Here is a 13,547-nt window from a genome sequence, read left to right as displayed (position 1 = left end):
TGGGATATCGCCTAAGTCAGTGGAGGCACTGAGGTTGGTAGTTAGAACTTCGCTGTTAGGAAGGAGTCATTTGGTGAAGACTCGGTCTGGGCAGGAGTTGGCAGGAATATCTGAAGATGTACTGTCATCATAGGTAGACCAGGAGCCAGAGATGTAGTTAAGTAGATTTATTAGTTAAAGTAAGATGGTACAGGGTGCCCCACCGGGAGCAGCATATTGCTGCTCAGCCCCACTCAATCTAACTGATCACTCATTCAAAGAATGCACACACACCAAACATTCTATGACATCACACACATGCAGGCTGAGCAGCCAGGACTAGGAAGCATAGGACATAACATATCTCCTCCCTTCAGAAACAATAAAACAACAAGAAGCAAAGTGAAGAAAATAATCACATTTCGTTACTTGGAAATTAAATTGAATTAGGTCACAAAAATCATATTAGATAGGTAAATGCATTCTTAGTTCACAACAAAAATCAAATAGCATTCTAGGATATTAAAGTTAATAAGGTCAACTAAGATGATGAGAGATAAATGATTCCTCTCTAGTTCACTTAAGATTAGAACATATAGCATAACTAATTGTATTCTTCATATAGAATGGGAATGAAACATGTAAATTCACATTTAAATGTTTGCACATGTTTTCAGGCAGGATGCAATCAAAACAGATTGCAAATGTTTCAGGGAAAATGCAATCACCACACTTACCCAGTACACTCTGAAGAACACCACAGGAAAAATGCAATCACCACACTTACCCAGTACACTCTGAAGAACACCACAGGGAAAATGCAATCACCACACCTACCCAGTACACTCTGAAGAACACCACCAATCACCACAACACACCCATCTCCCTCTGCAAAGGAACATGAAAAAAAATATGCACATGTTCCAGCAAGGATGTAATAACGCACAATAAATGACGTGCGAAGGAGAACACAAAAAATGTAATGCACATTGACATTACCGCACTGCTCCTGAGTACTCTGCCAACACAACCCTGATGTGCGAGGCAAAAAAAACAGCTCTCCCAACGCAAGTTTGACGTGCGAGGGATATTGCCAACGCAACCTTGACGTGCGAGGCAAAGCACATTTCAAACACAACCCTGATGTGTGAGGAACCCTCCCAACGCAACCATGACGTGTGAGGGACACTGCCAATGCAACCTTGACGTGCGAGGCAAAGCACATTCCCAACACAACCCTGACGTGGGAGGGATACTGCCAACGTAACCTTGACGATTGAGGCAAAAGACATTGCCATCGCAACCCTGACGTGCGAGGGACACTCCCAACGCAACCCTGGCGTGCGAGGGGAAAGCAAAAAAAAAATACAACACAGGGTACATGACCCACAAAACATGCTTAGACAAAACACGGTACATATCCCACAGGCATTTTATAGAAAATCTCAGCATGTAAGTAACAGTAGATGCTAAAATAATATAGAAGTACATTCACATTAAATTTTGGTTGAAGGGTCTTACATTTGTGCCTGATTGTGCCGGTGCCTCTGCCCATATCTTAGCGACATCCCAGACTGTGCCCCAATCTCGTCCTGTTTCACTTTTGTTTTTGCTGCCATCTTGTTGTTGTGCCTCCTAGCCCGTCTCTCCACCCCGCTCCCGCCTCCCAGCTGCTCCTCCCTCCCACAGATAGCTAAGGATCGTCCCGTTTGTCTCAGCGCTGTGACCGTCCTGACTCGCTCAGAAGCGGTCGCTCCCCACACGCTCCCTGGTCACTTGGTATCGTAACGCTATTGTGCTCATTGCTGCCATTAACCAATTTGCGCATTGCCCTCATTGCCTGTATTATCATTTGTGGCTGACTGATATCGTAGCGCTATATTGCATTGCCCTCATTGCTTGTATTATTGTTTGTGGCTGACTGATATCGTAGCGCTATATTGCATTGCTCGCACTGCTTTTGTAATCATTTGTGCCTGATTGTGCCGGTGCCTTTGCCCATATCTTAGCGACATCCCAGACTGTGCCCAAATCTCGTCCTGTTTCACTTTTGTTTTTGCTGCCATCTTGTTGTTGTGCCTCCTAGCCTGTCTCTCCACCCCGCTCCCGCCTCCCAGCTGCTCCTCCCTCGCTCCGCCCCCCTCCACTCTCCACTTATGACAGATGCATTTGCGCGCAGCGTCCACGCGCAGCGGACGCGCCCTATGCGCACCGAAGGCGCGCCAAAGGTAAGCCCGTCCGCGCCCGGACCGCACCCAGAGCCAGACCCCCTGGTCCCCGCACAATCCACTCCACCCGCATAACGTACGACGCTGCAACCCTCTCTGCACTCAACACAGGATGTCTCCCAGACTGCTACCAAGCCGCCCCAGGACACACCCATGGACCCTTCACCTGCCACTCCTGCAAGCTAGACTGCATCAGGACCCACACCAAATCCACAAACGCCAAACAGAACTCCGACACTAACCACCTGAAGTGCATCCTGCTCAACACCCGCTCGGTCCACAAACACGCCACTGAACTATGGAACTTACTAGACACCACATCGCAGGACGTCGCCTCTCTCACAGAAACCTGGATGAACGCCTCATCAGCGCCCGACATCACCATAGCCATCCCGGACGGCTACAAGATCATCCGAAAGGACCGCACCAACCAAACAGGAGGAGGCATCGCCATCGTCCATAAAAACACCATCCGCATCACGACCAGTTCCGACGACAACCTCGCAACCGCCGAACACCTTCACTTCCAGATTCACACCGACCCTAAGACCACACTCAGAGGCACCCTCATCTACAGACCCCCAGGACCCCGCACACATTTCAGGGAAGACATCGCAGACTTCATCAGCCCACACGCCCTCCCCTCCGAGGACTACATTCTACTAGGAGACCTCAACTTCCACCTGGAAAAGAACAACGACAGCAACACCACCACCCTTCTGGACAACCTCGCCAATCTCGGACTCAAACAACTGGTAAACACCCCCACCCACTACGCCGGACACACGCTCGACCCAATCTTCTCCTCCAGCAAGTACATCTCCTTCAATCACGCCACAGGACTCCATTGGACGGACCACAGCTGCGTTCACTTCCAACTACAAAAAAACCACGACCCACAACCAATCCCCCGCAGAAACTGGAACAAAATTACCACCGACCAGCTCTTCACATCGCTTTACCAAAACCTTCCCGCCAAATCATTGGACCCAAATCAAGCAGCCATCAACCTCACACAATGGATCACTCACTGCGCAGACGAATTAGCACCCTTGAAAAACCATCTAACCAAGCAAGGTAGCAAAAAAGCCCCCTGGTTCAATGACGACCTTAAGAAATCCAAAAAGATCTGCCGCACCCTCGAGAAAGCCTGGCGAAAAAACCCAACCACTGACAACATGACCACCTTCAAGAACGCCACCCGCAAACACCACCAGCTGATCCGATCCACCAAGAAATCAGCATTTAAGGATCGACTCGACAACAACGCCCACAACAGCAAGGAACTATTCAACATCGTCAAAGAATTTACCAACCCCACCGCCGACACCAACGACATCACTCCATCTCAAGACCTCTGCGACTCTCTAGCCTCGTTCTTCCACAACAAAATCGCTGACATACATAACAGCTTTGGCGACCAGTCCACCCCCCTCACCTCCAAACCAAAGCCCTCCTCCGACATCCTTTGCGCCTGGAACCCAATCAGCACTGAAGACACCATCCGCTTGATGAACTCCATCCACTCCGGATCGCCAACCGACCCATGTCCCCACCACATCTTCAACAAAGCAGACTCTATCATCGCACCCCATCTCCGAGATGTCATCAACTGCTCCCTCAACACTGCTACCTTCCCGGAAAGCTGGAAACATGCCGAACTCAGCGCACTCCTGAAGAAACCCACAGCAGACCCCACCGAACTTAAGAACTACCGCCCCATTTCGCTCCTCCCATTCCCTGCCAAAATCATTGAGAAAACCATCAACAATCAGCTCGCCGCCTTCCTCGAATCTAACGGCTCCCTCGACCCATCACAGTCCGGCTTCCGAGCCAAACACAGCACCGAGACCGCCCTCATCGCAGCCACAGACGACATTCGAACATTATTTGACAACGGAGAAACAGCTGCCCTCATCCTACTGGACCTCTCCGCAGCCTTCGACACAGTCTGCCATAGCACCCTGATACAACGCCTCAGCAACGTCGGGATACAAGGAAAAGCACTGGACTGGATCATCTCGTTCCTCGCCGGAAGAACCCAGAAAGTCCGCCTCCCCCCTTTCAGATCAGAGGCCACTGAAGTCATCTGCGGCGTACCACAAGGATCTTCACTCAGTCCCACCCTCTTCAACGTATACATGAGTCCCCTCGCATCCATCGCGCGCCAACACAACCTCAACATCATCTCCTACGCAGACGACGCCCAGCTGATCCTCTCCCTCACCAAAGACCCAAACACCGCCAAAACCAACCTACACGAAGGGATGCAAGAAGTAGCCGAGTGGATGAAGAACAGCCGTTTAAAACTGAATTCAGACAAAACGGAAGTCCTCATCTTAGGATCATCCCCCTCCGCTTGGGACGACTCATGGTGGCCACCGGCCCTGGGCATCGCACCCAAACCAACGGACCACGCACGTAACCTGGGCTTCATCCTGGACTCCTCCCTCTCGATGACCAGACAAGTCAACGCCATCTCATCATCATGCTTTAACATCCTACGTATGCTCAAAAAAATCTTCCGCTGGATCCCCACCGAAACAAGAAAGACGGTCACCCAAGCACTTGTCACAAGCTGACTGGACTACGGAAACACCCTTTACGCCGGAACAACAGCCAACTTACAGAAAAAACTCCAACGCATTCAGAACGCCTCAGCCAGACTTATCCTAGACATCCCCCGCCAAGCTCACATATCCGGTCACGTGAGAGACCTCCACTGGCTCCCCGTCAACAAGAGAATAACGTTCCGTCTACTCACCCACGCACACAAAGCCCTCTACGACCTAGGACCCAAATACCTCAACACGCGCCTGACCTTCTACTCCCCCACCCGTCAACTACGATCGTCCAATCAAGCCCTCGCCGCGATCCCACGCATCCAAAGATCCACCATGGGAGGAAGATCATTCTCCTACTTAGCGGCCAAGACCTGGAACTTTCTCCCCACCCACCTCCGCCTTACACAGAACCACCTCTCCTTCAGAAAACAACTCAAAACTTGGATATTCGATAAGTAACGCTCCCCCCCACCCACCCCCCTCCCTCCCTCAAGCGCCTTGAGACCCTCTGGGTGAGTAGTGCGCTATACAAATTCTAACTTGACTTGACTTGACATAACATTACCACAGTACAACATGCATTAATTGTGTAGGTAAAACATGAAAACATTTTCTTGCTTGTTTAGCAGAAATAAATCAAAATAATAAACTAAAACAACACAAAGTAGTCACCGTTGTCATTAAATGGAGTTGCTAGAACAAAATCTCCACCAGATAACAAGTCTTGAATCACACCTCTCCGGTGGCGCTGCTTCTAACATTTTGCAGTTGTTCCTAAACTCTCTCATTTCCTTGTAAGTTGATACAAGCGCAGCTCCAACCTTAAGATGCATCAAAACATGCAGTTCAGTCTCTTAAAAACGTAGATTTGACCTTGGCATAGAGACTGGCGGCTTCCAGTTGTAAAGAAATCTGACCAGCCATTGCATTGAAAAGTGACGCTTCACATATTTGCCTTTTCTGGTGGGAATTTAAACAATTCTTTATTCCACACAGATTCCTTATTTCACAAGACACTGCTTCACGACTCCGACTCACTAAAAGCAGCACTGTTTCTACAATCACATCTTGTTGGAAACCTGCCCCTGATCCATACAAGTCACAATCTGAAATGCTCTTGGCAGTTTTTTAGTTGCGCTTTGATCTTGTGTAGATAAACCCCTTCAAATCCCGCTCCTTCTCACTAGAACTCCACTTTCTTCACAGCAGATATGACATGCAGGATTGGGTGCACACGGTCAAACTTTGTTCAGCACGAAAATTCACACTTTAAATTTCTGTAACATCCTCATCTAAGTTGTGCTGCCAACTAGTGATCTGGACACAGTTCACCGCACACCAAAACACATGTATCTTAGAGCAGCTTCCCATATGAATAAAACGATTTGTATTTATTTTCAAAGACTAGCAGGCTTTGTTTACTTTTAACAAAGAGCTTCCTTTCAGCGCTAATCCTCCCTCGCGCTTGGATACACACATGCACAGCAGGGTGATTTACCTTCAAGACCAGCAGGCTTTGTTTACTTTTAAAGAGAAGCTTGCCTTCAACACTAATTCTCCCTTCACGCTTCACTAATTCTCCTTCGCGTTTCCAGCCGGTACTACTAACACCAACTTTGTTCACACTCAGCCGCTGGTGCCATCACAGCACTTTCATCGTGCATTACCGTGCACTGCACTGTACTCCGCCGCTGGTGCAATCAGAGCACACTCGCTGCAACACACTCTGCCACTAACCTTTGGTGCGCTTGTTATATGAACAGGTCCCAGACACTAGCAGCGACTTCCAAGCACAAAGTAGATAGTCAGTAGAAAGTCAGGTTTCAAGTCACTCGAGCCACATAATGTCCAACGCCCAACACATACCTCTGTGGACTGTCTGTTGGAAAAGACACCAGTGGGGCATCCCAGGCGTTGCGCAGGCTTGCTTTTCAGGCTTCTTTTCAGACTCTCGCTATCATCTTTTAGTTCCATCTGTAATTTCTTGGGTCTTCACGCGTGGTTCTTTTTAACATTGTCGCCATTTTTGTATCTAAAGAAGTACTGTCATCATAGGTAGACCAGGAGCCAGAGATGTAAAGTAGATTTATTAGTTAAAGTAAGATGCTACAAGGTGCCACACCGGGAGCAGCATCCTGCTGCTCAGCCCCACTCAATCTAACTGATCACTCATTCAAAGAATGCACACACACCAAACATTCTATAACATCACACTCATGCAGGCTGAGCAGCCAGGACTAGGAATCACAGGATATAACAGATGGAGGCACTAAGGTTGGTAGTTAGAACTTCTCTGTTAGGAAGGAGTCATGAAGATGTGGTCTGGGCAGGAGTTGGCAGGAGCCCGAGTGGTCTGTCTTTATGGTAGTAGTTGTTAAGTCTGGGTGATAGTGGTCCAGGCAGTCGGTATTTGCTCCCCAGTCTCAGTGAGGAGTTGGGTGGCCTGGGTGATGTTGTCTGGTTGCCAGCCAAAGTTTCCATAGATGGTGGCAATGTTGTTGCTGGAGTATTCAGAGAGTTTGTCATAGAGGTCTTTGATGGGGTTACAGCTGGAGACACCTGGCAGGGCTGTGAACTCCTGGACAGGAGGCGGCGTTGTTTGTGCAGGCGTTGATATAGTCTGTGGTAGTTGTACTTTTGTCAATTGGTATCAGCGAGTGACTTAGTATGCAGTGTCTTGAGTGAATCCCCACCTATAATCCAGTTGCTTGCAGTGTCTCTTGTCAGCCTGAGATCTGCTGTGTACCAGTCTGCGTTGGGATGGGTCTTGGTGTGATGCTTTTCCGTTTAAGAATTAAGAGGGCCAGAATGTTGGCCCAGGAAGGTTCACCATCTGTTGAACCTTCTGATGGCAGTAGGTAGGCTGCTGGCATGTTCAGGTTGGGCGTGCTGAGTATGGGGATCCAGTCAGGTTCTGTAATTTTGTTCCAAAACCGGCAGGCAGTTCCAATGAAGTGACGTTTTGGGTGTTATAGGATGTGAACGCTGAAGCTGATGGGCCCGTGGTCTGTCCAGGTCAATGGTACTGTATTGTTGACTGTGATGTAGCTGAGGGAAGTGTAAATTTGGTCCAGGCGATGACCAGAGGCATAGATCAGTCTGGTAATATGCAGGGGGAGCCCTAGGTTTCTGACGGTCTGTAAGAGAGCTGTGGAGTATGGGTCAGTGGGGTCCTCTAGGTGAAAGTTGAGATTTCTGAGGAGGATGAATGTGCTGGCATCAATGATGAGGGGCACATGAAGTTTGTGAAATTTCACATGTATTTGGGGTGGGTCGCAGAGGTCTGCAGATAAGGGTTACTTATAGGCTGAAGTTGGCTGTGGTGTGGATTCTTCAGGAGGGCGCTCAGCTCAGCATGTTTCCAACTCTCCGGGAAGGTGGCGGATGGGAAGGAGCTGTTGATGATGTTCCGGAGCCGGGGTGCGATGATGGAGTCGGCTTTGTTGAAGATGTGGTGTGGGCAGGGGTCGGTTGGGGAGCCGGAGTGGATGGTGTTCATCAGGCGGGTGGTGTCTTCGGTGCTGACAGGGGTCCAGGTGCAGAGGGTGGTGGTGGGGGCGTTGGTTCAGTGGTTGGGTGCGTGGTCTGTGCGCCGAAGCTGTTGTGTATGTCGGCGATCTTGCGGTGGAAGAACGAGGCGAGTGAGTCGCAGAGGTCTTGCGAGGGTGTGATATCGTTGTTGCAGGCGCTGGGGTTGGAGAGCTCTTTAACGATGCTGAAGAGTTCCTTGCTGTTGTGGGTGTTGTTGTCCAGTCGTTCTTTGAATGTTGCCCTTTTGGTGGTGCGGATCAGCTGGTGGTGTTTGCGGGTGGCGTTCTTGAGGCTGTCATGTTTTCTGTTGTCTGGTCGTGGCGCCAGGCTTTCTCGAGGGTGCGGCAGGTTTTCTTGGAGTTTTTGAGGTCGTTGGTGAACCACGAGGCTTTCCTGCTGCCGGATCTGCTGGGAGGGTTCTACAGTGGTGCGAGGTCGTCGGCGCAGGTGGTGAGCCACTGTGTGAGGTTGCGGGCTGATTCGCTGGGGTCCGTCGTGTTGGTGGGTGGGTCAGTGCACTCCGCCAACTCTCAGGACAGTCGTAGGATGTTAGAGGAGGATACCATATTCATGGTACAAACAACATGTGTCCAAATTATAAAAGAGTGTGCAGTGTAGGTGTAACGGTGCTCAAGGCACAAGCTCTGGGTGTGGAGAAACACGCTTCAGTTATGTGTCTTAATGGGGTAAAAAAAAAAAGCAGAATCAGTTAATTGTAACAGGAGTGACTGCGAAATCTGTTGAAGAATACACCATTTAGGTAAGGATGTGTGTGTTGGGAACACTGGTGTGGACAGTGGAATAACGAAGAGGAGTAGAGGTAAGGGAGTGTGAAGAGCTTCAGGAATAGGAATATATAGAATATGAGCATTTAAGGGTGGGTAAACCTGAAGTGCCACAGGAATGGGGGTGTTAACCCTACCTGAAGTGTCACTGGAGTGGGGGTTAATTCTACCTGAAGTGACACTGGGGGTTAGGGGGTTAACTCTACCTGAAGTGACACTGGAAGTGGGGTAACTCTACCTGTACTGACACTTGGGGGTGTAACCCTACCTGAAGTGACACTAGAGAGGGCCTTAATCCTACCTATAGTGACACTGGAGGGGGGCGGGTTAACCCTACCAAAAGTGACACTGGAGGGTGGGTAAACCTACCTGAGGTGACACTTGAGCGGGGGGTTAAGGTTAACCTTACCTGAAGTGACATGGGTGGGGAGATAAACCCGACCTGAAGTGATGGGGGGGGTTTAACCCTACCTGAAGTGACTCTGGAGGAGGGGGAGTTAACCTACCTGAAGTGACACTAGAGGGGGGTTAACCCTACCTAAAGTGACACGGGGGGTCAAACGTACCTGAAGTGACACAGGAGGGGGGAGTTAGCCCTACCTGAAGGGACAATGGAGAAGGGCGTTAACTCTACCTGAAGTGACAATGGAAGGAGAGGGTTAACTCTACCTGAAGTGACACTGGGGGGCTTTTAACCCTACCTGAAGTGACACTGGGGGGCTTTTAACCCTACCTGACGTGACACTGGGGGGCTTTTAACCCTACCTGAAGTGACACTGGTGGGAGGGGTTTTAACATACCTGAAGTGACACTGGAGGGGGGGTAACCTTACCTAAAGTGACACTGGAGGAGGGGTTAACCCTCCCTTATGCGACACTGGAGGGAGGGGGGACTTAACCCTGCATGGACACTAGAGGGGGGTTAACCCTACCTGAAGTGACACTGGAGGGGGGAGTTAAACCTTCCATAAGTGACACTGGCCTCTCCCGGGCTCTCCCTGCACCGGGCGCGGGGGCACGGGGCAGCGCTGAGCGAGAGAAATGGTAAGCAGGACCGGGCACGGAGGGGGCCTGCGGGGGCCCCGGGCCCTCGGGGAGGGGTCACGGCCGCCTCCGCCCGAGGATGAGGAGGGATTCCATTCCAGAGTGAAATTCATGCAGACAGCTTTGAGGTGCCCCGGGCCACCATTTCCGGACGGAGCGGCGCCACCACCGGCCTCTATGGAGCTCTTCAGAGATGGGGCTCCGGGGGACGCGGGGAGCGCGTTCTGGAACGAACGGGCCGAAGTTTAACTTGCAGTGCGATGTAAGCGGATCGCTGCAGAGCCCACTGCGGTCCCCCAAAATGGCGCCAACTCCCGGCACGAATTGATCTACGATCCTCTCACGTTGGACACTGTTTTTCGGGCTGAACGGACTCTCTACTACACGGAAGCCTCACATCCCTAAGGTGGGTGCCTCTCATATGCGAAATGAAATACTGAAATAAAGCTCACCTCGCGATCGGCTTGCCTGACCCTAAAATGGATGCGGAGTTGCTTTAAGCGACGCCGCAAGCTCTCTCTGTGTCTCATGCCCGCGGGGGTGAGCCCTCTTCAAGGATCCTTGGCGGTGACTTGTGCGGAGTGCTCTGCTTCTCCCCCTCGCCTGCACCCCAGCGTCACACCATGCCCCAACAAACCCCGGCTTTGTACCGGCCAGCCTGACTCAACAATGGCGGCGGCTGAGGAATAAGCTAGTGAGATGTGCGAGGTAAAAGTGGCGAGGAGCGCCATGAGATCCGTAACAAACGTGGTTTCAGCGAGGAGACTACCACACTGCTGTCACACTGCTAGCACGATCTACCTGACATCTGCAGTGCCTTAATGTGAGGTGCCCACCCAACAACAACCCACCATGCCTCCGGATTGAACTCCTCTGCCCCAGCTCCTCATGGACGAAGAGGCTGTGACTTGCGGACTGCCTTTCTCCCCTCACCCCCCGGACTTGCTGGCTATGGCAGCCCTCTTCCTGGACTCTCGGACTTGGACCTTTGTGCTCCAAACCATTTTCTTTTATGACTCGCTTCTTCTACCTTTCTCCTCCACCATTTTAGCGATCTCTGACCTCCCCCTCTGTCCTAGCAACCTTTTTATTGTCTCTCCTGTTGCCTCTGACACACTCCTGGCTGTCTTACTCATTACTATCTGCTTCCCTCTCTCGTTTGTCTCACTTTTCTGCCCTTCTCTGTCCCTCCCTTGGTGCTGTGACTGCATCCCCCCTCCAACCCCACTTAATGGAACTCTGCTTTTCTGTAAATGGAGATCACTCTAATCACTAGTATATGCAGTAGACCTATGTACTCTCTACCATTCCTATGTGACTCTTATAGTATATCCATTCATATCCCTTCCCTATGTATATAGAGATAACTCTAATCACTAGTATATGCAGTAGACCTATGTACTCTCTACCATTCCTATGTGACTCTTAGAGTATATCCATTCGTATCCATTCCCTATGTATATAGAGATAACTCTAATCACTAGTATATGCAGTAGACCTTAGTACTCTCTACCATTCCTATGTGACTCTTAGAGTATATCCATTCATATCCCTTCCCTATGTATATAGAGATAACTCTAATCACTAGTATATGTAGTACCTTTGTACTCTCTACCATTCGTATGTGACTCTTACGAGTATATCCATGTGTATCCCTTCCCTATGTATATAGAGACAACTCTAATCACTAGTATATGCAGTAGACCTTTGTACTCTCTACTATTCCTATGTGACGCTTAGAGTATATCCATTCATATCTCTTCCCTATGTATATAGAAATAACTATATTCACCAGTCTCTTCTTTGTGTGACTTTACATCTTGTACATTTGCAATTTGTTTCTGTGTGTATCTTTTATGTAACGCATGTAATCCTAAATCCTTATGGTTTGCAACTGGTTCTTATGTAAAGCGCTCTGACACCTTCGGGTAAAGTTCGCGCTATATAAAATCGCATTAAACAAATAAAAAAAATAAAAAAACTGGGAGGGGGGGGGGGGGGTTAACCCTACTTCAAGTAATACCACTGTGGGGGGTTAAACCACCCGGACGTGACACTGGGGGGATGGGTGCTGAAGTAAGCTGTCAGAGGGGCACCGGTCAGTGATGAGCCCGCAGTACAGACAAAGCATCAGGGCCCCCGGGCACCGCCCTTTTAATTCCCTACAACAAACCGATCTCACCTCCATGGGACCTCGGGGCGGCTCTTCAATGGGATCTTGCGCTTAACGGATGGAAAAGGGGGGTAGGTGATTAGAGAGAGGAGCCTGGAAGTGCACGGAACCCTCTCCTTCCTGAGCACAGTGTCATCTACTACTACTACTTCCCGAGAGCTACTTTCTGCGCATGCCCGGGAGATAAGTATCATATACCACTGCGCATGCTCGCAAGTTAAGAGCTGTGTCTTACTAGGTGGCGCAAATGGAAGATCCCATACACCAAGTAGTTTATGACACTAGGTATACGTCGCGTCTTACTGCGCATGCTCGGAGAGAAGGTCACTTTTTGGGAAATAGATAATTAAAGGGGCAGTAGCATCAAGGGATCAAAGTACCCGGGCTGAAAGATGCAAAACGGATTCAGACATGAGGTTTCCATTTGTTCTGAGTGATTACTATGTCACGTGTGTAGCGCCTAGTATCGGGTGTGGTATTAAAGCGCCTCCGGTCCGAGCCACAGTCCTGCAACAGGTGTTTACAGTGTTGCCGCGGGAAGCTTAAAAAGACATTTTGGATGACAAAATGCATAGGTCGCGTGCGTAAAATAATACGCATGCGCAGGTAAGAAAAGGGAGCCGAAACAGACGTGGAGCTATGAGCGACGACAGGGCATGTTTATTCAGGGAGAGCGCTTTCCCTCGCAAGGGCCGCCAGGAGACATTGCCGTTTATATTTATTTATTTTATTTATTTATTTATTTATTTATGCATTTTTATATAGCGCGGACTTTACCCGAAGGCGTCAGAGCGCTTCACATTAGGAACAGACATGAAACATAATGAGAAACATTACAAAAGAACAGATTGCAAAAACATACGTTACTTACATAAGGTAATAGTGAGCAAACAAAATACATGAGGTAGTAAAGGTAATAGTGACAATCGTGAGCAAACAAAATACTTGAGTAAAAATTGTGAGCAACCAAAATACATGAGGTAGTAAAGGTAATAGTGACAATCGTGAGCAAACAAAATACTTGAGTAAAAATTGTGAGCAACCAAAATACATGAGGTAGTAAAGGTAAAAGTGACAATCGTGAGCAAACAACATACTTGAGTAAATATTGTGAGCAACCAAAATACATGAGGTAGTCAAAAGTGCACAAGAGGAAAAGAAAGTGACAAGTGTGCAGTTATAAGAGAAAACAGAGTATAATTAGAGGTATAGTCCTGCAATAGGTGCTAGACACTCAGGCTCAG

The 13,547-nt window shown here is 49.3% G+C and overlaps 1 protein-coding gene across 1 annotated transcript in view; it reads right to left on the bottom strand.

Moving 5' to 3' along the window:
• The window catches only part of LOC144756217 (uncharacterized), a 153,411-nt gene extending 140,950 nt beyond the window's left edge, over nucleotides 1–12,461 (bottom strand). Inside the window, exon 1 of the mRNA XM_078645831.1 lies at nucleotides 12,313–12,461. Within this exon, the coding sequence (XP_078501957.1) occupies nucleotides 12,313–12,318 (6 nt within the window). The 5' untranslated portion in view covers nucleotides 12,319–12,461. The remainder of the gene's footprint in view (nucleotides 1–12,312) is intronic.
• Between the last annotated feature and the right edge of the window lie 1,086 nt (nucleotides 12,462–13,547).

Source organism: Lissotriton helveticus, chromosome 5_1 (assembly GCF_964261635.1).
Source record: "Lissotriton helveticus chromosome 5_1, aLisHel1.1, whole genome shotgun sequence".
NCBI classification, from domain to species: Eukaryota; Metazoa; Chordata; class Amphibia; order Caudata; family Salamandridae; genus Lissotriton; species Lissotriton helveticus.
The sequence above is the reverse complement of the archived record's forward strand: the minus strand, read 5'-3'. Positions and strand labels throughout refer to the sequence as shown.